This window comes from Triturus cristatus, chromosome 3_2 (genome assembly GCF_964204655.1).
Source record: "Triturus cristatus chromosome 3_2, aTriCri1.1, whole genome shotgun sequence".
NCBI lineage: Eukaryota > Metazoa > Chordata > Amphibia > Caudata > Salamandridae > Triturus > Triturus cristatus.
The window spans coordinates 1,165,496,706-1,165,521,653 of NC_140584.1; the positions used below are offsets into that span (position 1 = coordinate 1,165,496,706).

Genomic DNA, 24,948 nt, shown 5'->3' on the forward strand with positions numbered 1-24,948 from the left:
CTTGATTAACATTTGAACATTTTATTCAATGATGTTGTCATTATTTTGCATTTAATTATGTTTTTATTATTTTTGATACAATTAGATGAGGACTTTTACTTCTTTATTTCATTAAGTGTATTCATGTTTGTTTGGTGTATCTACCAGAAGGTTAACTTTGCCACCAAAGCTACCAAAGAGAAAACTGATCAACCCTTCTGAGCCCCCTGGTGAGGGAGTGTGGTAGCTCAGCTACAGCTCAAACCAAGGCTGTAGCACCTCTGTCCCATAAACTGTCAGTCAGTTTAGCCTATATCTGTTTGTGGTTTGATGCTGTGTTAGTATAAGGTATGTATTTATTAGGTTGTACATCTACAGTATAAACTAGGGTGCCACAATAGGTTTAAGGGCATGTATGTGAATTGGAAGGGATGTGGGGAGAAGGAAGATTCGCATTAGGGTTTGGCCTGGGTTCTACCAGAGGTGAGAGGTTCCTAATAGATGTTGGATGTGGAAAAACTAACTAGAAGGTGTGTCGATTACACATTCTCTTTTCTTTTGAAGATGCAGAGGACACCGAGTCGCTTGCTGAGTCTGAGCATGAAGAGTTCCAAAGATCTCATAGGAAGTCAGTGGAGTTCCAGCTACCCCAGGGTTAGCGCTATCGCTTTTAGAACTTGTGTTCATGGCGCAGGCATCTAGCACAGTAAACAAATCCATCCATTGTTGATAGTATTTGTGCACCACTGTCGCAACCGGTGACGTAAACCAAACCTCTGAAACTATACAGCTAGTAACTGTGTTGTCTATTTGTCTGTTGTTGTCACATGGATAACTGCTTTCTAGTAGTTTGACACTTGCACTTTCCTTTTGCTGTTTAAGATCCAGAGGAGACAGAACCACTTCCAGAGGATGAGTCGGCCATCTCACTGGGGTCTAGTGCGCAGGCGGAGGAGCTCGAGTCTTCCACAGGTTAGTGTTGTCTCTTTCAATTTTGAATGATCCTTCTAATTGCTGCAGACCGTCCTCTGGGTTGTTAAGATTTGGTCAGAGCACAAGGCATTTTTTTTTAATTTGATACCCCTTGTTAATTAAAGAAGAGAGTTGCACTCTATAAAATAATGGATCGATCAAGATACTACAAAGAAGTATTCCAGTGACCTTCTCCTAAAGTAAGTGGATCCCATGCCATCAAATTACAGTAATCTTTTCTGTATCCTTAAATAGAGAACCCATGTCCCATCCTGAGAAATATAAAAGCCCCTGATGACTCTTGTTAGAGCTGTAGGGTCTACAGGAGTCTTCTTCTCCCATCCTTCTCCTTGCTTTCATCCAGTGCTTATTTTGAGCTAGTTATTTCCGGTGCTCAGCACCAGCACTTAATCATCAACACCGGCGCTTTTCATGAGCACCAGTTAAGGACATATTCATTTATGGTAGGCATGGAGAGATTAAGTGACTTGCCCAAAAGCACAGGATGTTGAGCCGGATCCGAGACACGAACCCGGATTCCCAGCTCGGAAGTCAGCAGTTCTGGCCATTAAGCCACATCCTCTCCCAACTTTCATGGTTAGTAGTTGGTTCTTATTTTTTGTTTTTTACAAATTAACCACTGCTTTCATTCCAGATGGTGGTGAACTTCCACCAAGTTTAGAATGTTCTTTTCAGGGACCACTGTAACACATACTCTGTTACTTTACCAACCAACATTGTTCTTAAGATTTCTCTCATTTTGCACAGCGACCTCTTCTTACCTACCTTTTTCAGCTGAGCTACATTTCCTCTTTCTTGCCTACATGGAGCCGTATGATACAAGTGCCCTGGGGGTACGACGGCATTTCAGAAGGGGCCGAAGATGCTTGTGCAGCCCCTTCTGTAATGCCGATAGCTCTGGCACACATAAAGTGCCAGTACTATCTGCAGGGGGTGTTCCCTCATTTGCATGGGGGCATGCCCCATGCAAATAAGGGAATCCCTGTGGCTCTGCACCTGCACCATATTACAGACCCAGGCGCAGAGGCAAAGAAGCTCTCAGGAGGCGCACTGACAGTGTGCCACCTAAAAGGTTGCGCACTGTTAGTGCGCCCCCTGATCGCAGCCCTCTGACACTAGGAAAGGGGGTCCCATAGACCCCCCCCAGACATCCCCTTGCAGGCGTGTACAGTCCCTCACTGCACCCACCTGCAAGGGGATCTCTAATCCCCTTTGAAAGTGCAGGCGGGTTGCCGCCTGCACTGTGAAAACACAGAGCAGCCATAAAGCAGCTGCTCAGTTTTTCACTTGAATGTGCTGCCCTGAGGGCAGTGCATTAATCATAATACTGAGCATTTTCATTGTTTGCGCTGGGCGCAACTTTTTAAAGATGCGCCTGGCACAAACAATGAAAATGCGCCTTTTGTGTAATACAGCCCAGGATCTTTCCTTTTAGCCAGCTACCACTCTGGTATGCTTTTTTGTTTTTAATAACCTTTTTATTGACATTTTACATTAGGCAACCATCGATACATCAGTGGAATATTCGGTAGGACATACATAATATGGCACGACATTATATAGTAGCTGTGTATGTTTTACATTGAACAACAAGTACCATCTCTCACTCATTGAGCACATATCTGCAGCGAATTACATTACACACCTCAGTGCTCCCGGCTCAATTATTTAGTCACTGTCATCTGACAGCGATTCCTCTTGTGGGGGTTCGCTGATATTGCCCCTGAATGCATTCCACCTTCCCCACAGTCCGAGTCCATTTTTTGGGGCATCCCTGGTGGACATAGACTAATCTCTCTGTTATCATTGTGTCGTCTATATCACAACATCACAGTCGATGGTTAGGGGTCATTCTTGAGCCCCAGTGCTGCGCTATATTCCGCTTCGCCAATGCCATGCCCATTGCCACCCAGTCTTGAGCCGCATGGTTGCGATCTGCAGGTTCCCAAATGTTGAGCAGACATCTTTTTGGTTCTGTTAGAACCGTGACTTCAGTAACCTGAGAAATCGTGTGCATAATCGCCTCCCAGTAGGGTGTGATTGCCGGGCATTGCCAGATTGTGTGCCAAAAAGTGCCTGGTGCGCCACATTGTCGTAGGCAAAGGCCTAATCTATGTAGAAGTATTCACGTATAGTAAGTGCGATGTAGAATTTTCAGTTGGACTAGTTTTAGTTTAGAGGGTTTCGCTACCTCTCTTGGGGACGCAAGTGCATCCTGCCAGTCAGCCTCATCCATTTCTCCCACATCAGCCTCCCATCGTTCCTTAAGGGCTGTTGTGGGGTCCGGCTGATTATTGATTATTTTCCGGTATGTTTGGGAGATGGCCTTCTTACTCAGGTAGTCCATCAGAAGTCTGTCTTCTAGCGGTGTGGCCTCCGGCAGTTGTGTATCTGGTGGAATTACTGCCATGAGTGCATGTCTAATCTGCATGTATCTAAAGGTCTCCCCCGTGCCAGTCCATAAGTGACCTGCAGCTGGGCGAACGGGACCACCTCTCCTTTTTTCCACAGATCTCCCACCCTTGAGACACCTATCAAATCCCATTGTCTGAATCCCTTGGTATTTCGCAGTTTACCTAATTTCCGGGTGTCCCATAATAATGTAGCCTGCGTTAGAATTCCCTCCCAACCCAGTGCTCGCTGTGCCGCATGCCAGACATGGACTATGTGTGCCGTTGGACCTGTGAGAGCCGTCTTCCTGGTTTTATTGTATAATACTCCCATAATCCCTTCTGCTTCTAGGAGATGCCTATCCATGCGGAATGCTGGTTTCTCCTGCGGTGCATGAAGCCTTTGATTTATCACGATGAGCTGTGAAGGCCAGTAATATACTTTTATATTTGGGAGGGCGATGCCGCCATCGTACCAGCCCTTTATTAGTTTATGCATGGCTATACGTGTAGACCTTTAATCCCATAACAGATTGGTTACTTCGGCGTTTGTCGTTTGTAAAGTACGCGGGGGATCCGGGAATGTTGTGTTTTGTAAGACATATAAGAATCTAAGAAGTGCCATCATCTTAAAGAGGGCTTCTCTTCCCAGTAGTGATTGCGGTAGTGATTGCCAATGTTTGACATCCAGGCGGAACCGCGCTAGGGGCAACATAAGGTTTTCTTCAATTAAATGCGAGGCCTGATGTGTTATATATATATATGCAGAGATATTTAAATTCATTGTCAGCAATCTGGATTTCGCAGTTGTGAGGTAGCCTCGGAGGGGGGCCGTGAAGTATATAAAGGAGTGACTTTGCCCAATTTATAGTATAGCTCGAGACCTGTCCATATGCGGTGCATATGTCTAGTAGGCAGTTAATAGAACGCGAAGGGGATGCCAGATATAGTAACACATCGTCCGCATATAGTGAAATGCGATCCTCCCACCCCACAGTCCATTTTAACCCATGGATGACCGGGTCCTGCCGTATCCACGCTGCCAGTGGTTCCAGCACTATTGCAAATAGGAGCGGTGACAGGGGGCAGCCTTGTCTTGTCCCTTTTCCCAGAGGAAAGTCTGCAGAGATGCAGCCATTAACCACAACTGGCGCCAGGGGTTTTCTCTATAACAGTTGCCCCCATTCACAAAATTTAGGGCCGAAACCCATGTGTCAGAGGACAGCAAAGAGAAAGGGCCATTCGACCATGTCGAATGCCATACGTGCATCCAAGGACAGAATAACCACGTCTTCTTCGATAGTAGACCTACGTGCCATGACACCATGAAGTCTCCTGAGATTTAGTGCTGTGTTTCTGTTTGGCATAAATCCGGACTGGTCCGGGTGGATCACTGTAGTAAGGTATGGCTGCAGTCTCATAGCCAGTATTTTAGCTTCTGCATTTATCAAGGATGTTGGCCTGTAGGACATACATTCCTGCGGCGGCTTGCCAGGCTTATGGATTGCAACTATCGTCGCTAGGCTCTGATCTCTAGGCAGCTCTCCTATTTTCAAACTTTCCTTGTACATGTTAAGTAGGTGTGGTGTAAGCTGAGTTGCTGCTTTTTTATAGAACTCCACCGGAATACCATGAGGTCCTAGGGCTTTTCCCGTATGCAATGCACCTATCGCTAAGACAAGCTCATCTGGAGTCAGATCTGCTTCCAGTGCTTGAGTTGCATCACTAGATAGTGTGGGCATGTGGATGTCTTTTAGAAAGGCTAGATTGTCTTCTATTGTGTTCGTGGCTGTGGGCGTATATATTTTCTCGTAATGGGTCGCTAATGCATCAACTATTTGCTGAGGGTCTGAGGTCTCAGTCCCATTCTCTAATCTGAGTTGGGCTACCCATCGGTTAACTCTTTCCTTTCTATCCAGCCAGGCTAGGAGCTTGCCTGCTTTATCACCCAGTTTGTAAATAGTATGCTGCATGCTAATGAGTTTGGATTACGCCTCCTCCCATGCAAAGGCCGTGTATTCCTGTTGTGCTAAATTTAACCTATGTGTCATCTCATCACTGGTGTCTGTGGTATGGTCTGCCTCCAATTGGGCCACCCCTTGTTCTAAAGTCTCAATCTGCTGTCTTTGTAACTTTTTTTGCCTTGCATCCAGCGAGATTGCCTGGCCACGTAATATAGTTTTATATGCCTCCCACTGCGTCATCGGAGAGGATATCGAGTGTTCATTTTCGGCGAAATACTGCTCTGTGGATTTGAGCAGACCCTTCCCATTCTTTCGATTTTTAAGATATCCAGGGTAGAGTGGAAACAGTTGGCGTCGTACTGGGGTGTGAGATGCTTATGTAATGTGCACAGGGGAGTGGTCTGAGATGCCCCTGGATAAGTGCAGGATCTCTGATATCCTTTCCTGCCCTTCTGCCAGTGTGAATATGTAGTCTATTCTCAATAGACTATTATGATCTCCCGAGTGGAAGGTATACTGTCGTTCCTGTGGGTGTCTGGCTCTCCAGACATCAATGAGACCAATAGCGTCGACAAAGTCCACTAATTTGAGATTTGTGCTACTGGGGTCTCTAGGGGGTTTTCTATCCATGGATGCGTCAATCGTAGCATTAAAGTCGCCCCCCCCCCCCACAATGAGTTCACCCTGCGGGAGTGACAATAAGAATTTCCCCAGGGCTGGGAAGGTTGATTGATGCAGCGTCGGCGGGATATAGACTGATAACAAATTATATGACCGCCCCTCCCACCGACACGATATCGCTGCAAATCGTCCTTGGTCATTTGTCCAGGACCCAGTTAGTATCAGTGGGAAGCGTTTGTTGACTAGGACCCCCACCCCTCCGAGAACCAGAGGTGAATTCAGAGTGTGCTGCCATTTTGTAGCCCCTTCTATCCAGGGCCTTACACACCGAACCCATCAAATGTGATTCTTGTAGCAGTGCTAGCGCCGGACCCTTGCGTTTGATGTATTGGAGGACCAGTCCCCTCTTTATCTTGACACCCAGTCCATTTACATTCCAGGACAGCACAGTGAACGGAGGCGGTATCCCCCTAAAGTTCGCGGATTGGGTGTTTGAAACGTTTGTGAGTGGAATATATGACGATACTTAGCATGCCATTAGTACGGATGCTTTTAGTGCGATGTTTTTACATCGCAAATGCCATTACTTCGCATATTTTTACTGCGCATTCCATTACTTCGCAAATGCATTAATAAGATAATAATTTACTTTTACAGCGCATATCATTACTTCGCATACCGCTACTTTGCGTACATGGAACTTTTTTTATATTTTAAATTAAAAGTAACCTACCCCCTGGGACGGGATGCCAGGGAAATAGGGGTTTTGGATGGGGGAATAATTTTAAATACATTTTAAAAATTAATATGAAATTTAATACACCGCATAGTTTTACATCGCATTTTTCTTTTTATAAACACCCCAACACTTAGAAACGTAATACAATATTTTTCAAACATTAAATAAATAAATAAACACCCCAACACTATGCTAAATACTAAATGCAAATACACTACCCTACACAACACAAACTGCACAACACTACTCTAATCCCTTAAACACTACCTCTAGCACGACCCTACCCTGTGCCCCACTTCCCTACACGACCCCCTGACACTACCCTAAACCCTAAAACACTACCCTACACTACACAAACACTACAACACTACCCTAAACCCTAAAACACTACCCCCAGCACGACCCTACCCCTACCCCCAGTCCGTCCCCTACACTGAAACACTACCCTACACGACCCCCTGACACTACCCTAAACCCTAAAACACTACCCTACACTACAACACTACCCCCAGCACGACCCTACACCTACCCCCAGTCCATCCCCTACACTGAACCACTACCCTGCACAACCCCCTGACACTACCCTAAACCCTAAAACACTACCCTACACTACAAAAATACTACAACACTACCCTAAACCCTAAAACACTACCCCAAGCACGACCCTGCCCCTACCCCCAGACCGCTCACTACTCTGAAACACTACCCTGCACGATCCCGACACTACCCTAAACCCTAAAACACTACCCTACACTACACAAACACTGCAACACTACCCTAAAACACTATCCCCAGCACGGCCCTACCCCAAGTCCGTCCCCTACACTGAAACACTACCCTACACGACCCCCTGACACCACCCTAAACCCTAAAACACTACCCTACACTACACAAACACTACAACACTACCCTAAACCCTAAAACACTACCCCCAGCACGACCCTACCCCTACAACCAGTCCGTCCCCTACACTGAAACACTACCCTCTACATCCCCCCCACACTACCCTAAAACACTACCCTACACTACACAAACACTACCCTAAACCCTAAAACACTACCCCATGCACGACCCTGCCCCTACCCCCAGTCCGCTCCCTACACTGTAACACTACCCTGCACTCCCCCACACTACCCTACACTACACAAACACCACCCTAATCCCTAAAACACTACCACCTGCATGACCCTCCCCATCCCGCACTCCTGTCCCTACACACTAACACTACCCTGCATGACCCACAACACTACCCTAAACTAACTAAAAACACTACTCCTCAAACACAAGCCCTTCAAAAATGCACAGTTCCTCTTACCTCTCTCTCCTTGGTGCATGTCCCTTGTCCTTGGCTGCAAGCGTTGTCAATGAAAGGACAGCATAGGTAGCTCTAAAAACCCTCTGAATTACAGTGGTGCTGAGATGAGTGCGGGTGTTCCTGGAGCCCCTCGTGCCCCTGCTTCGATGCTATGGTCACCAGGTCGCCTTCCACCACGCCGTCTTGCGGGCCTCCTTGTCACTGCAATTCTGTGCATGTGCAGTCTTCGCTGCCTCATCGTCATCGCTGCTTCCTCTTTGTAACTCCCACAGCTCGCCAATCCATACCCTGACTGCCGTCAGCCATACACGCATTAGTGCCCAAAATTCCCTCTGATTTACTAAGGTGCTGAGATGAGTTCGGGGGTGCCCAAAGCGCCTTCTGCCCTGCTTCGATGCTGTGGTCACCAGGTCGCCTTCCACCATGCCGTCTTGCGGGCCTCCTCGTCACTGAAATTCCGGGTGTGTTCCATCATCGCTGCTTCCTCGTAATCCCACAGCTCGCCAATCCATACCCTGACTGCCGTCAGCCATACACGCATTACAACGCATGCGTTGTAACAGCGCATGCGAAATAATAACATGCGTAGTAAAGGCTATGCGTTGTTACAGAGCATGCGTTGTTTCGCTTGCGTAGTAATGGTATGCAAATTAGAAGTTCCGTACTAGTGGCTTTTTACCCTGTGAGTGTGTCCATTCGTGTCATATGTGACATCATCTTTGTAAGAGTGTAGAGCGCCCTGTATTCTCCACGTCATGCTGCCATCATGCATGCCATCAATTGTATCTCTATGTATCTGTAACAAACCAAACAGTAACCCGCTTAACTGACCCTTACCCCCTCCCACCTCCCTGCACTGCGGACTTAGAACAACCCGCCACCCCAAATTAGCAGAGTGCTTAATTCCCAGAACTTTGTACTTGCGTGAGGGGGGAGAGCCGTACCACAATCTCCTTACGTCCCTCCCTTAAACATGTATATTATAACAGCCATATACCCACATCTCAATGGCACAGCTGCAATTATAAGTGTCTTCAGCGACAACAGGTCAGGTGTTCATTAAATCTTGGTCAGTAGACCTCTCACAGCAAATTACAGCGTCGTCAGGTCTGTGGGCCCACGTCGACGGGGGTTTTCACCACTTAGTCTCAAGGTCCGGGATGCACTATATCAGTCTTTCTCGTCTGCGTTCTGTTGCATGTCACCTGAGGTTTCCGATTCCCTCGCTCCCAATGGCGCTGATGTCTTGGCTGGAGACCTCTGTCTCAGTCCCTGTCTCAAGCTTCCTCAGGATTGGTAAAGAACCAGGTTTTCCCTTCTGCCTCCACCCTCAGCTTTGCAGGGAACAGCATTGCGTACTTTAGTTCCCACTTGCGCAGTTCTTTCTTGACTTCCAATAAATTACGCCATTGCTTGGTCACCGCTGCCGTATGATGATGATGATGATGATAAAGAATTTATATTGCGCAAAACAATAACCCGCAGGTATCAAGGCGCCTAACAAAACAAAGATAAAAATGTACAACCTTACACATAGGCTTGCAGGAAGAGGCGAGTTTTAAGGGCACTTCGGAATATCTGTAGGGAGGGTAGGGACCTGAGATCCAAAGGAAGATCATTCCACCATTTAGGCGCCAGAGTGGAAAAAGCCCTACCACCCCACTTGGCTCTTCGTATGCGGGGGACTGTCAGGAGCAATTTCCTGGAGGAACGCAAGTCCCTTCCAGGAGTATAGTGGGAGATGATAGAACCAACTCCCGTGTCGCTATTCCTTGCCATGGCTCTGTAAGTCATGCATAAGACTTTAAACCGTATTCGATGCTCTACCGGTAGCCAATGCAGCGCTTTCCTGGCCCACGTGGCCGAAGAGCGTCTAGGAACATCCAGAACAAATCTGGCTGCGGCATTCTGGACTACCTGCAAGCGCTGCAGCAGGCTCCTATTTAGCCCCGCATACAGCACATTACAGTAGTCCAGTCTTGAGCCGATAAGAGCGACAGCTATTTGCTTTCTGGACTGCAAGGAAAGATATTTCCTGATTCTTCGCCTGGTGTGAATTAAGCCCCAACAGGTAGAGATGGTTCTACTAACCTGTCCGCCCAAATCCAGGGCAGGGTCAACCATCACCCCTAGATTCCTAGCAGATATCGTGGGGGAAGGGCAAACTCCGAGCGAGTCAGGCCACCAGCTGGCTGACCAGATGTTCTCATTCCCTCCAAACACCATCACCTCAGTCTTCTCCCCATTCAGATTAAGTGAATTCTGGACCATCCACTGACCAACTGCCTCCATACAAGATCTAAAATTGGAGGCAGTTGGTACATCTGAGTGGGAAAGAGAGACGAGGATTTGGGTATCATCTGCATAGGAGACTACATCCATCCCGAAAGTTCTAATTAATCTGGCTAGTGGGGTCATGTAGATGTTAAATAGGGTCGGACTAAGGGCCGACCCCTGCGGGACCCCACATAGCACCGGACGGGATGGAGATAGGAACTCCCCCAGCTTGACTCTTTGTTCCCTTCCTTCAAGGAAGGAGGTCAGTAGATCTAGAGCTGCGTCCTTCACCCCCACTTCCCTCAGACGATATGTAAGTACTGAGGGGGAGAGGGTATCAAACGCCGCAGTTAGATCTAACAGGACCAGGAGGGTGGTCTGGCCCCCATCCACTCTAGTGCGGATCTTATCAAGCACAATAGTGAGGGCCGACTCAGTACTGTATCCCCTCCTGAATCCATGCTGGGAGAAGTCCAAGCAGCCCGAGCCTTCCACAAAGGCTGCGAGATGCTTGTTTAGATGTGCCTCAAGCATCTTCGCAGGGGCTGGAAGAAGTGAAATCGGACGGAAGTTTTTTAGGACCTCCGGATCAAGGGAAGCTTTCTTTAGCAAGGGTTTGACTACTGCACTCTTCCATTCCAAGGGGAAGACACCATCCCTAATACCTAGATTCATAATTTCTAGTAGAGGTGGTAAGAGGGTTTCCCTACACTGCTTAATAATCTTCAGAGGGCAGATATCTAGGGGGGAGCCAGATTTGGTTTTATTAAGCAAGAACTCCAGATCTTGTAAGACCAGCGGGGGAAAAGAATCCAAAGTGCTCAATGGGGAGATGTCTGAGGTGGTCCTATTCATCTCAACCAGAGCAGAAGGCCCACTGGTCGAGGCTCTTTGTATCTCTAGACCCCGGTAGATATCCTGTATTTTAGTGTGAAAAAAGGAAGCAATTTTATCACATAGATCTTGCGAGGGTACAACAGGGTCAGGCGTTTGTAAGTTGACTAAGGAGTCAACGATTCTAAAGAGCTCCTTCGGCGAGGAGAGCGAAGTTGTCATGGCCACAAAGTAATCTTGTTTGGCCTGCACAATCTCAGCCTTGTATTTCCTGACCAGGAGTTTGTGAGCTTCCTTATTCTTGAAGTCCCAGCCTGAATGCCAGAGCCTCTCCATCCTCCTCACTTCTTGCCTGAGGAGTCTGAGGGATTCCGAATACCAAGGAGCAGAGGGTCTCTTCCTAGCTCGACGACGGGTCTGTAATGGGGCCAATTCATTAAGGGCCTCAGTGATAACCTGTTCAAAATGACCAACCGCGGTCTGAACACTATCCAAACCCGTAGTGGAGAGGCTGACAGCCCATGGCGAAAGGGAGTCATTACTAATATTCCTAAAATTTCTGCCGGTTCCCACTGTGTGTTTCCCTATTTTACTTCCATCCATCTGAGGACATTCCAAAAGGAAAGGGACCGCAAGGTGATCGGACCAGGACAGATGTACCGGATCCTTAACGGTCAGACGATGGTCATTAGAAAAAATACCATCTAGGATATGGCCTGCACTGTGAGTAGCCCCGCGGACTCGCTGCGTGAGTCCACAGGACGCCAGGGCATCAATAAGACACGAAGTATCTGATAAGTCAAGCCGTTCTAAATGGTAATTGAAGTCACCTAAAATGGAGAAGTTTTCTCGACCAAAGTAGGGTTCCAAAAACTGGAGGAGATTATGTGTAAAATCGGTCCTCGGGCCAGGAGGCCGATACAACAGCATTCCGTTAAAAAGGGGGCATTGCCCTTCCTTTACCGTGAAATAGAAAGCCTGAACACTATCCGGGAAATCAAGTATAGGTACTGTGTGGCATTGCAGATGATCTTTATAGAGAATAGCTATCCCCCCTCCCACTCGTCCCTGTCTGTCCAGTCTGGCCAGGCAATACCCTTCCGGGACCGCTTCAGTCAGATCAGGACCAGATGAATCTTTAGCCCAAGTTTCAGTGATAAACACTAGGGCAGGCTTTCTATCCAAAACCATCTCCCTAAACATTATCTTATTTTTGACCAGGGAGCGGGCATTGATCAAGATGCCTTCTACTCCCGCTGTCTTGGGTCTAATGATGGCAGGGTGATTGAGTGAAGGGTGAAGGGGAACAGAATTACCAGACAGCCTCGTATGGTGGCAGCCACATCGTAGGGGACGAAGAAGGTCGTCCGGTTCATAGATATGCGAACACCTCAAATGACGAGGTTTCAGGCGAAGCATCTCCTGATGGGTATACCTCCACGAGGAGGCAGAGGCCTCGTCTGAGTCCAGAGTCCAGCCGCCCAGCGCGTCCTCAGAGCGGACGGGCGCAGACGGGCTGGACTCTGGCGTGACTCCGGCGTCACTGTGGCGTCCCTGATGCGCGTACACGCTGCGCGTCATACTCAGCTAATTAAATAGGGCTCTAGCCAATCCACGTGACGGCTCCAGCAAATGGCTGAGGAGTATAGTCTGGATAGAGGGTCATCGTGCAGTTTTCAACTTGTATTGGGGGGCGCAATGTTCCCCGCTTGTAGAATTGCGTCCTGAACTTGGAAATTGAATATGCGTGCTAGTATGGGCCTGGGGGCGGGCCCTGGTCGGGGTCTTCCTCCTGGTACCCGGTGGGCCCTTTCCACCGAGAAGAATCTGAACAGTTCATGAGGCTGCAGTTGAGGCTTAATGAGGTCTTCTACGAAGAGGTCCAAAGTCGATCCCCTCACACTCTCTGGTACACCGACCAGGCGCATGTTATTACGCCTCGAACGGCCCTCCTGATCGTCAAGCATGTCTGCCAATTGTTTATGTGTCCGTTCCAGTTTTCGGATCTGACGTTGCAAAGTTGCTGTGTCTGTGGAGAGAGCCGCTGTAGTGGTTTCAACCTCCACTATTCTCGTTCTCATCTTGGAAACATCGGCACGGAGTAGTGTAATGTCCGTGGAGATAGTGCCAATAGATGTTTGTACCTGGTGTAGGGCGACCATGATGTCCTGCAGGGTGACCTCCTTAGGTTTCGTGGTCTGTGAGCTGTCTCCGTGTTCTGCAGGTGTCCCTTGTGTGACTGGCTGGTCTTTCTGATAGGTATATTTGTCCAGCTTGTTGCTTTGCACCGTGCGTTGTCCTCGTCCTCCTATAACGTCTAGCACACCGCGCAGCGCAGCCGGGCACCCAGGGGGAGGGGGAACAGTAGTGACCGCTGCCTGCCTGCGGGCACAATGTCCACGCGCGGCCTTTTGGTTTTTCTGTTTCCACTTGTGCGTCCCCAAGAGTAGGTTTTGCCACAGGTGAGTCTTTTCCACCCTGCTTGGTTATCAGTTCTGTCTCGCCATCTCCTCCCGGAATCTTCTATTATTTATATTGCTCCCTGCAAGGTTATTCGGTTCTTCCGGTGTTGTCTTGGCTTCCTGACCTGTCTTAGTTCCTCGCTGTATTGGTGCATCTCCCTTAAGTGTAGCGCCTGCCAGGATTTTGTGGTTTAATTAGTCACGGGAGATGTGGGCCAATGCGTACCTGGTGTCAGTTGTGTATATTATTACATAGTGTAGGGCCGCCCGGTGATGGCCTGTGGGTGTCAGCGGGTTTTTGCTCAGAGAGTGCGGAGTCACTTTGCTGTGGTTCCACCCACCTCGTAGGAGCTTCGCAATTCAGTTCGAATCGACCACGTCTCATCCCCGTGTGGCAGCCGGCATCGAGAGCGCACCTCCGCTGCGTGTTGTGGGCCGTCCTGGATAATGTTGTGGGACGAAGGCATCCTATATGTCAACCCGGCTCACTCAGGTCTTCTTCCCGGATTGGGCAGTCGGCCATAGATGCAGAGTACTTCCACCCCGGCCCCCAGAGCGGTCCCACGTTATTTTCTTCCGTCTCCGGGCTTACCGACAAGGGTGGTGCCCCGGAGCCTTTCCCGGTCCAGGCAGCTCCGTCTGTGATTCGCACGCCACGACTTGCGGCCTGGCCCGCGGCTGTCGCTGGGGCTATCTGTGCTGTCCTGGTCCCCCTCAAACTTGCAGGGATCCTGGCCAGTGCCACCCTCGCCCGAAGTCGTGCTCGATCTGCGTGAGGCCCTGGCGTTTCTTTGGCGCCCAGGCCGTAACTCTTCCTCCACAGTCTAAGTCTCTGCCGGTTGCGTCTGCAGAGCTCAAACTGGCAGCAGCCGTGCAGCAGATATTGTGGTGCCGTCTTCAGCAGCTGGATTGCGATAAACCGTCGGATCAATTACAGGATTAGCAGGAAGAACCGCGGTCGGTCGCGGAGCTCTCCTAGGCTGCGGTCATCTTCGTTGGCTGCTAGCAGCGCCCCCTCTGGTATGCTTTTTGCTGGTCCTCATTAGATGGTTTAGTTTTCTGCTCACTGATACACCGCCCATTCCTTTCAGATGCAAAATAACTCCAGCTTCCAGCAGCCTTTACTCCATCATGCACCGCAGGGTCCTTAACCTGTACACTAACTTTCAGGATCTGGTCTCCTTTTATTTCCTCCTGGTCTGCTTAGGGCTCACCCAATAAGGGCTTTAACGGTTCTCCCAGCTGTTTTTCCTGGTGCTGTCAATTTAGCACATGATCCCTGTACATTTCAGGCATTTTCTCGAGGCCAATGATGGAGAGGATCATTGTCCCAGCAGCATCTTTGTAGAGATGTGCTGTGACTCCCATTCCTCCTATGCCTATTGCTGTCAAAGCTGCTGTTGCTCCATTCCTTGCTTCTTCTATTTCCTAATATTACTGCTGGTTGGTTTTTAGATTCCAAAGTTAGCTCGGAACATCCAAAGCAGCCTGGGACTGATTGTATAATTGGTACTAACCTACTGACTGTTAACAGCTGCTCAGGTTTCCTATTTTGAGGATGTCAAAATAGCTTTTCAATGTTTCTATGCAATTTCATGTTTTTTCTCCTTACTTAAGAACCTTGTCAAAATGTTAAAAGCACATTGTTTACAGGCACGAGGATACGAATGTGGCAGATTTACTAAAATAGCTTTCAATAATCCTTTGTTCTTAAATCAGATTAGCAGTAATCCTTACTGTAACATTCCACTCAAGTTAAGGAAAGTAGTCTTACACATAGCAGTTTGCTGTTTGATGCACAGCTCATCTCCTGCCTGACCCTTTTCAATCACTACATTTTTACAGAAATATATTATTGAAGAGTACAGCTAAATCCGAGCTGGAATAATATTAAGGAAACAACTTCACACAGGAAATAAACTAACAGCAGCAAAGATAAGTCTGTTTTTCTGTTTTTACAAATTACATTGAAACCAACTACAAAAGGAGGGAATAGAAGCTGTGTTCCCAGTGCGGGTACAACATTCGAAATGTTAACAGACCAAACCCCTGAGACCCAGATTCTATTTAACACATAGATAGGCATGGAATATATATATAAAAAATATAAATAGTATAAGTACACAATAACGACACAACAAATAACAACAGAAGCAGAGAAAAAAGGAAGAGCAACCTCGTCCCCCCCAATCTAGTCAGAAGGTTCATAAATTGGTGCCATACAGATCACATCAGAATTGTCCATCAAACCTAAATTTGCGAGAGAATATTTTTGATTCTGTACTCAGAGAGCACCCGATGGAGACTGAAAAAGGGATGTGCGGACTGACGGTAAGTACGAGGCTGGTCAGTGGATGAGCTCGACAGACATACGGAGACCACAAACTCATTCCCACTCAACAGTCCCCACCTGGTACTGGCATTGGAAATGCACACCTGGGCTGTGCTGCAGCCGCTGACCTCTGGCAACCAAGTGTCTTATTGTCATATCCCTGTCATTCATTTGTATTTTCTTGCTACATTAATGAATAAACTGCCCGATTTTGTCATAGTCAATCCTTTTACCCTCCATCAGGTGATGTGGAGAGAGAACCCCTTGACGTGGATGACTTAGCCCTGTTTCCAAGCTCCAGCCAGGATGAAGTTGCCTTCTCATCACCCGCTGGTTAGTGCGACCTCATTTACCTATGGATCTGCATTTTACCTGGTTGTATGTGTCCCAGTGTTTACTTTTTACTGGGTTTCGTTCTTCATGCAAATAAGTAGATCAACTGCAGACAGCAACCGAGGTGCTGGCGCAGGTAGTTGGTCGGGAGGCAGGGAGAGATGATAGTGATGGGAGCCCAACGTATGATAGGTTAGGGTAGGGTTGGAAGAGTGTTACCTGTGGATATGGGGGCGCTGCCCCCTGGGACAAAAGAGTAACCCTGGGAGGAAGGTGGTGTTTGCAACATGGAGAAGGGTAAAGTGAAGCTAGAACTTGGGTACAGGTAGACGGACGAGGTCGTCGCCTCTCCTACTTTGCTAAGCTCTGGTGAGTCTGGTGAGTGGTTTCTAAGAGCTGTTTATTTACCCAAATATTATATTGTAAGGACATTCTTCAAAGTACCATGGCTCTGTGAGGGTGAAATGTTTCACCAAGATACGCCAAGTTTAGCTTTGTTTGTAGAAGTAGAATTTGTATTGGACAACTTTCAAAATCCACTCCAGGGGCTGACTAGAGAAAAGGGCCACGAGGAGATACCATAACCTCTTGGATAAGAGCTGCCATTGCCTCCCTAGACTGAAAAACGTGCCCAGTGAGGCTCAGACTACCCACAGCTATTCTGATTGGGTGCTTAATTCCTGATACCCCGCCCCACAGTCATCAGCATCTCGTGGTTTTTTGGCTTCTGGTGGTATTTACTGTTAGAGACACGAGGGTATCATTGTACAATGCTGTTTGTTCCAAGTCTGAGGGCAGGACTGGGGATACCAGCAGAAAGTTGTCCAGGCTAAAGTAAGTGCAGTATCTGCTGTACTGTTAACTACATTTGTAAGTTGAGGTGTTGTGTGCACCACAAAACCTCCATGCCTAGACTGCTAAGCATGTCCCTCCCCTCTCCCAACAATGAGCCTGTTTGGTCTATTCTTTGGGCAGATTATTTTCCAACACCATCCTTCACTGTATGAAAATCACCTCTAACTTCCGTCTATTACAATATGTCAGCGGTAGCATTCCTGAGAAAATATTCTTGACCTGAATTGGGGTGTATATATTAGGTAAAGTGAGTGTATTATGTTCACTTCTCAGAATGAGGGCTAGGGACCTGCCCACAAAGTCTGCCACCATCTTGCCTTGGGAGATCTGGGAAATAAGAATCCCACTCTCTGAACCTGAACTTGACCAGAAGAGAAGAACTGCAAAGAGACAAGATGTAGATTTGAAATGACATCATTTTTCTAAGTGCATATTCTGGACCAAACACATGCCCCCCAGCTTATGCAACATATACAAGGGCGCTAATCTCTGTCGATTAGTCTCCCTGGGCTGGTGTGCGGTCACTTGCAGGCCAACATGAAATTGAACACCTAACATAAAAACTTCCCCGCCCATCTGCATTCCAACCCCTCCAAGTATAAGTCAATCAAATATCATAAATCATCGTCTGAAACAAGCACCCCCATTCATACTTTTTAAGGGTCCTTGACCGCTGGTGAGCCACCTACCAATGCCACATAGAGGACATTTATGTTTGACCCTCATCTTCCTGTGAGTCTGAGCGGGAGCAATCTGATCCTGGAGCAGAGTTTTGCCTCCTAGTCACTCCTAGAGACCCATCAGCACATCTGCGTTGGCGGTGGCCATCACCCCTGGGGAAAGTGTCCTTCTCAGTATCACTAAGTACCATACTCTTTTCTCATTTGGAGGAGTGTGTTCCTGTGGTTTCATCTCCCAGATTGTAGGCTCAGTATATTTCAATTGCAAGTTTTTCTCATCTTCTTGCAAAATTCTTGCAAGGGATCTCCTTCAGTTCAAATAAAAAAGGATGCCGATGAAATGTTCCAGCTGTTAATGGATTTTCTGTAACCTGAGATAGTCCGTGGTTGCTTAATGTCCTTTCTCTGTTATAAATTGAGCTTGCTATGTCTTGGAACTGAACATTATGACTTGAAGTATTATTTTACCCTTTGTCCTGGCCAAAGAAATAGACCTTTGTTGGGGTGTCAGGAGTGGCTCCATTCTTCACTCCGCAGAGCCCACTCTCTGAGCACAACATAAACACAAGGAGATGATGGAAGGAGCGCTGAAACTTTTCAGACACTCACCCCCAATCACAAATCTGGGTTGATTCCATCATCGTTCTTGAGCTCACTCCGTCACCCCAGTTCAGACTCGGCCATATGCAAATCAGTCTTGAACAGTCCTCATGGGAACAGTCCAGCCCAAACTGCCAAGCCAGGTCTTCTCTGGACCAGAAACAGGCATCATGGGACATGGATCCCTTGCTCACTTTGCCACTGGATTCAAGCTAGCCTGGCTGATGAGGGGTGTTACCCCGAAACTGGTCCCAGGATTCTTGTTTCAGGTCCCAGGAAGACCTGATTTGGCAGTTCGGGGTGGACTGTTACTATGAGGAACAGGGTCAAGACTGATTTGCATATGGCTGAATCTGAACTGGGGGGGCGAAGTGAGATAAAGAACAATGATGGATTCGACCCGGATCTGTGACAGGGGGTGAGTTTCTGAAAAGTTTCAGTGCTCCATTCATCATCTCTTTGTGTTTGCTTTGCTCACCCTAAGATGGCAGGGTATGCCCTTACGTGGGTCCTTTGCTTACTTTGCCACTGGATTCAAGCTAGCCTAGCTGATGAGGGGTGTTACCCCAAAACCGGACTGGGGGCGAGTGTCTGAAAAGTTTCAGTGCTCCGTCCATCATCTCCTTGTGTTTGCTTTCACAACCCAAACACATCAGGCAGTTCCTAGAACAGCCTCTTAGCTAATGCTGCAAGTCTCATAGAAAGTCCTGGATGTGCTGCCACTCTGCTCGTGGCAGGCTCCTTATCCTGACAATGTTGTGCCTAAACCTGGTTTCCAGAACTTGTTGCTTCAGCTGCTGTGCATCACTTTGCTATTTCATGTGTTTAGAAAGGACCTCTCATTTGGTGATATTCTTCGAGCACCCAGGCATCCAACAAGTTCAAATCGTTATTGTTTTCTTAGAGACAAGATTTGAGTACCCCCTTTTGGAGTCCAGCTCTGACTTTATTTTGGCAAGGAATTGCTTCATAAGATCCTGTGTGACTGTGTGTGAGTCACTATGTGAATCACTAGCTGCCCCTTGCTTACCTGGAGACTAAGACTGTCATGAACATATGTTGGGTTCTTTGTCTTTGTTTGATCCTTTGGCCGGTAACATGTCTATGTGTGCTCTCTCCGGTTTGTATGTGCAGACATTGTTGCTCTCGATTTGGATCGGATAATCTGGTATTGAATCAGCTATTATTCTAATTTCTCAGGTTATCAATTCAGTGACCACTGGAGCAGACTGAGCACCTAATGAGTTCACTGAGTTTCGCATCTGGGTCTCGCTATCTTTTTGTCAGGATTCAATTGGGTAGCCAGTTTCTCCATCTGCCCTTAGCATCTGCTCTCTGAGCCTTAAGAGAGCAGACGATTTTCTGTCAATAGAGACAGGGAGACATCCCTACTACTGTCACACTGAGGTTGCTAGTCCCCTTTTGGAACTTAATAGGACTGAAAACCCTTTGTGGCTGTGGCTGTATCCTTATGGCTGCACGGAAGTGAAAGACATATCTCACCTCCCAGTGGACAGATGTCTGATTCTGGCCAGCCTATCCCTGCCAGCCTGGTTCCTTGCCTCCTTGTGTTTATTGGTGTGGTCAGATATCTGCTTTACCTCTGTCCTGCCTGTCTCAAGGCTCATCTGGTCTGCGAGGCGCAGAGCACTGCTGGTTCCAGACATCTGCTTTAGCTCTGCCCGTCCTGTCTCCAGGCTTATCTCGTGTGCAAGGCGTAGAGCACTACTGGTCCCAGATATCTGCTTTACCACTGTCCTGCCTGTCTCAAGGCTCATCTGGTCTGCGAGGCGTAGAGCACTGCTGGTTCCAGATAACTGCTTTACCTCTGTCCTTCCTGTCTCCAGACTCATCTGGTGTGCAAGGCGTAGAGCTGCTTTACCTCTGTCCTGCCTGTCTCCAGACTCATCTGGTGTGTGAGGCGCAGAACACTGCTGGTCCCAGATATCTGCTTTACCTCTGTCCTTCCTGTCTCCAGACCCATCTGGTGTGCTAGGCGTAGAGCACTACTGGTCCCAGATATCTGCTTTACCTCTGTGCTGCCTGTCTCCAGACTCTTCTGGTGTGCAAGGCATAGAGCACCACTGGTCCCAGATATCTCCTTTACCTCTGTCGTGCCTGTCTCCAGACTCATCTGGTGCGCGAGGCGTAGAGCACTTCTGTTCCCAGATATCTGCTTTACCTCTGTCCTGCCTGTCTGAAGACCCTTTTGGTGTGCAAGGTGTGAGAAGTTGGCCTGGTATATGCTGTCCACTAGTTATAGTGGGCACCTTCCACGAGTCCAAACAACCCCTTATTGATGATAGGTTAAAGAAAACTTTATTGAAAGCTATCCTAGTGGTAGCTATGGGGAGCAGCCTTTAGGCTAAGTCTTGAAGGAATGTAAAGCAGCTTGTTTTACCAGTCTATAATCTCTTGAGTGGCTAAATTGAAGGAGACCACACCAGGTATATATTTAAAATATATGTATTTATTACTAAACACACCCCTCTAGTTTCTTTATGAGGCTAGAGGCAAAAGCACATAAGTTACACTTCAAAATATTACAGTAAAGTAGCACAATATACGTTAGGCCCTAGGGGCAAGCCAAACCATATACTAAAATAGTAGTATAAGAGCCACGACTTCACTAGACACAAGGCCTGGAGCCTGTAGAATCGCTGGGACCCCAAGGAACCACCCAAGGTAGTGACACAGGGGACCCACGGGGGCCGTGTGCAGTGTGAGAACACAGCCACGAGCTCCCGTTAGCTTCTATGGGGAAAGTCGCGGTTAGATTTTTAAAGATAAAGGACACTTAGAGATGGACTAGGACCAAACCCTCTTGGACTTAGACAGTTCTAGGGTCAACACCTACGGGAGCACCAGAGTACTCGAGTTACTTCACCCAGGGAAGCCGGGTACATAGGTGTAAATGGTGTCGGGTCGCAGGGTCGTTTTCAATGGAAGCTGGCGTAGAAGTGCTGCTGCCGGAAGATGCGAAGTGTTCGAAGAGATCCAAGTCTGGATCGAAGATGTGAAGAACCTGAAAGCAGAGGGGACAGAGTCTGGGTCAGTTGCCCGTGACCAGGGGCACGATAGTCGAATGGCCACCGATGTCGGGTTCTTCAGGTGAGATGAGGGGAAGCTTGTCTCTTCAGCCACGAGGACCAGGAGGCGTCGAGGATGACCAGGAGCTGGATTCGAGCTGTCCCACGAAGGATGTCGAGTGCTGCAGCATCGATGCCCAGATTGGACACAACAAGCCTTGGCAACAGCAACCCACGCAAAAGAGAAGAAAGGCTTCGGTGCGGACCAGCAAGGTCCGAGGGACTCCACCAGTGAGGAGGAGTGAGGGCATGTCTGGAGCAACCAGGGAAGCCCAAGGAAAGTCAAAGTTACCTTCACAGGGACCCACCAGTCGACGTACCAGGGATCGCGAAGGGACCTCGAAAGGAATCACAAAATGGCGGCCCACAGGTCACTCGAAGTGGCTAGGCCGACAATCTTCAGTGGATTCTCTGCTCGGGGTCTGGGCTACAAGTAACCCAATGCACAGCCTCAGGGAACGTCGAGAAGCTGATGCACTTGCAAATGTGCACGGTGACCAGGGGATCCGGTTCCACGGTACCCACAAGAGCTATGGGTCTCAGCTTTGCTGGGGACTCGGTTCGGCCTCTGGGAGGTCTGGAAATCCACCTCTGGTGTTGCAAAGTCTTCAGCGTCCAGCGGGAGCTTCGGAGATGCAGACCGGACAGATGCGTCTTTGGTGAAGGGGTTGGACTAACTCAGGGGACCCACCTATGGGAGGGTATGGAGAGAGGGGTTGCTACACCCATTTCCTTTGTCCAGTTTCGCGCCAGAGCAGGGGCTGGTAGCCCCTGCAACCGGTTTGAGCTGGACTATGCACAGGGACACCAAGTGTGCCCCCAGTGCAGGACATCAAAGCACTCCTGGAGTGCTCCCACCCAGCCCATATCCACTAAGGCCTGTCTGGGAGGTGGTAACACCTTCCTGCGACAGGAAACCTATTGTCCAGGCCTCCCCTGACGGAGTTTCGGACAGCAGCAGGAGGCCAGACTCGTGTCTGTGGCTGCAGCATCCATTTTGTGATGCCAAGGCTCTTTTAAGCTGGTACCGGGTATACCGGTGCTGTCATGTCTCTCCCTCTAGAAGGGTGGGATCATACTCCCACACCCGTTACTGGTGTGGGGGTATGATTCCAAGGTGTTTGACACCAAACACGACATGTTTCCGTGCAGCCAGTCCAAAGTTAGCATTTGTATGTATGTATGTATGTATTAAATTCTTGTTGAGCGCGACTGTCACCCCAAGGGTATCCTGGCGCTGGACCATAGGTGAGTCATCAGATCCGATACACTACATTACTTTGGAAAGAGATAGGTCTTTAGCTCCCTTTTAAAGGAGGGGAATTCTTGCTTACTCCTGAGCAGCAGAGGGAGAGAATTCCACAGCTTAGCTGCTGTAAAACCAAAGGCACGACCACCCATCCTCACTCTAACAAATTTAGGGACTATGGTCAAAAAAGCCGAGGAGGATCTTAGAGGTCAAGCAGCCTGGTACCACGAAAACAGGTGTTGAAGTGGCAGCGGTCCCAGCCCATGCAGCGCTCTCAACACAACACATGCAGCTTTAAAGAGAATACGCTGCTGAACAGGCAGCCAATGGAGGTCAGACAAAGCTTCTGAAGAAGATGCAGAGCGAGGTCGATCTAAAGCCAGTTTGGCAGCCATGTTTTGAACCCTCTGCAGCCTACCTACTAAGGACTTAGGTGCCCCCAGAAGTAGTGCGTTACAGTAGTCTAACCTACTGAGTATAGTACTGCGCACCACCTCAATTCGAGCCTGTGGGGGGAGCAACGGCAAGATTTTGCGTAGAGCTCGAAGCAGGCCCATGCACGTAGCTATGGTCTTATTCACCGCGGCATTTAGTTGCAGCCCCGGCTCGAACACAATCCCCAGGTTACGGGCCGACTTCGCCGCTGTCACCGTACCTAAGATAGAAGCTGGCCAGAAACCTTCTGGTAACGTACGGGATGGCTGATCCAATGAACAATGAAGCACTTCAGTCTTTGCCCCATTGAATTGGAGTGAGTTGAGTCTGAGCCATTCTGCTGTTTCCGACATACACTGATGGAAAGTGTCCCTCGAAACCGCCTCCTTTCCCTCAAAAGAAAAAATCAGTTGTGTATCATCGGCATAATTGATAACCGAGATGCCGAAAGATTTTATCAAACTGATTAGGGGCCGGAGGTATAGGTTGAAGAGGATCGGGCTGATCGCAGACCCCTGTGGTACACCCTGCTTCACCTGACGTGTATCTGACCGAAAAGGTGGTAAAGCCACTGCTTGCTGCCTATTTTCCAGGTAGGATTCAAGCCAGCCCAGCGCCAGACCACCCACGCCTGCCTCCTTGAGACGATCCAGCAGGACAGCGTGATCCACCGTGTCGAACGCCGCCGACATGTCCAGCAGCACCAAAAATGCTGCCTTACCCATATCGACGCGCGTTCGCAGATCGTCAAGCACGGTGATCAGGGCGGTCTCGGTCCCATGCGCCGGCCTGAAACCAAACTGGGCAGCATCCAAACAGGCGTTGGATTCCAGGAAGTTTGATAGAGTTCTTGTGACCAACTTCTCTAGAATTTTTATAGGGAATGGAAGCAGCGATATGGGTCTATAGCTGGCAGGGCAAAGCGGGTCCAGAGAGGCTTTTTTTAGCAACGGTGTCACAATTGCAAGCTTCCAACTATCAGGAACCGTGGCTGAGGTCAGAGACTGACAGCAGATGGTATACAGCGGAGGTAGCAACTCTATCTGAAAGGCCTTCCATATCCTATGTGGCAGGGGGTCCAATGGGGAACCCGACGACACACCATTAGCCACTATGCAGAATTCCTCCAAGGACGGGATGGGAAAACAAGATAGTAATTGTTGTTCACCCTTAACCTCCTCAACACCCGAAGGGTGAGGGGGTTTCCGTAGGGAGGACTCCATCAGGGCCACATGGCTCGGAGTCGAGAGGTCACCCAAGATGAGTCTGATTTTTTCCTCGAATGCAGAGGCCAATGAATCACACAGCTCCTGAGATGGTGTGGTAACTGGGGCTGCAGAAGCCGGGTTTGCCAAGTTGTCAACCAGCTTAAAGAGGGTCTGCGATTTATTAGTGGCTTTAATCAAAGAATCTTCCAGGAACTTCGCCTTAGCCAACTTTAGATGGTCTTTGTATTCCCGCAGGGCCTGTCTGTATTGTGCACGATCTGAGTCTGCATACCCTCTCCTCCAGGCACGTTCCGCCTGTTTACAGCGGAGTTTCTGTTGGCTGAGATCACTGGTGAACCAAGCATTGGTTCTCCGAGGCTTGTTCTTCACCCTTTTTAAAGGGATCAGTACATCCAGAGATGTTACAATCTGTTTGCACAGGGTAGTATAGCTTTTATCCACCGTTTCCTGCGCCTCAAAGGTTGTAGGCAGCAGAGAAGGTAAATTTGACCCCCTTAGTAGACGGGACCACTGTCTACTAAATTTATACCCAGCCGAACTGTCACTGCGCTGCACTCCAGCCACAAAAATAG

At 48.5% G+C, this 24,948-nt stretch overlaps 1 protein-coding gene across 3 annotated transcripts in view; it reads left to right on the forward strand.

Annotated features, from left to right (window-relative positions):
- The window catches only part of CATIP (ciliogenesis associated TTC17 interacting protein), a 286,772-nt gene that overhangs the window by 28,186 nt on the left and 233,638 nt on the right, over nucleotides 1-24,948 (forward strand). Inside the window, exons 2-4 of one of the 3 annotated variants that reach the window (XM_085646977.1) lie at nucleotides 550-633; nucleotides 862-951; nucleotides 16,150-16,239. In XM_085646977.1, coding sequence (XP_085503103.1) covers nucleotides 550-633; nucleotides 862-951; nucleotides 16,150-16,239 — 264 coding nt within the window. Of the gene's footprint in view, nucleotides 1-543; nucleotides 634-861; nucleotides 952-16,149; nucleotides 16,240-24,948 lie in introns of all 3 variants that reach the window. The other 2 variants (XM_085646979.1, XM_085646978.1) reach the window with 2 other exon arrangements.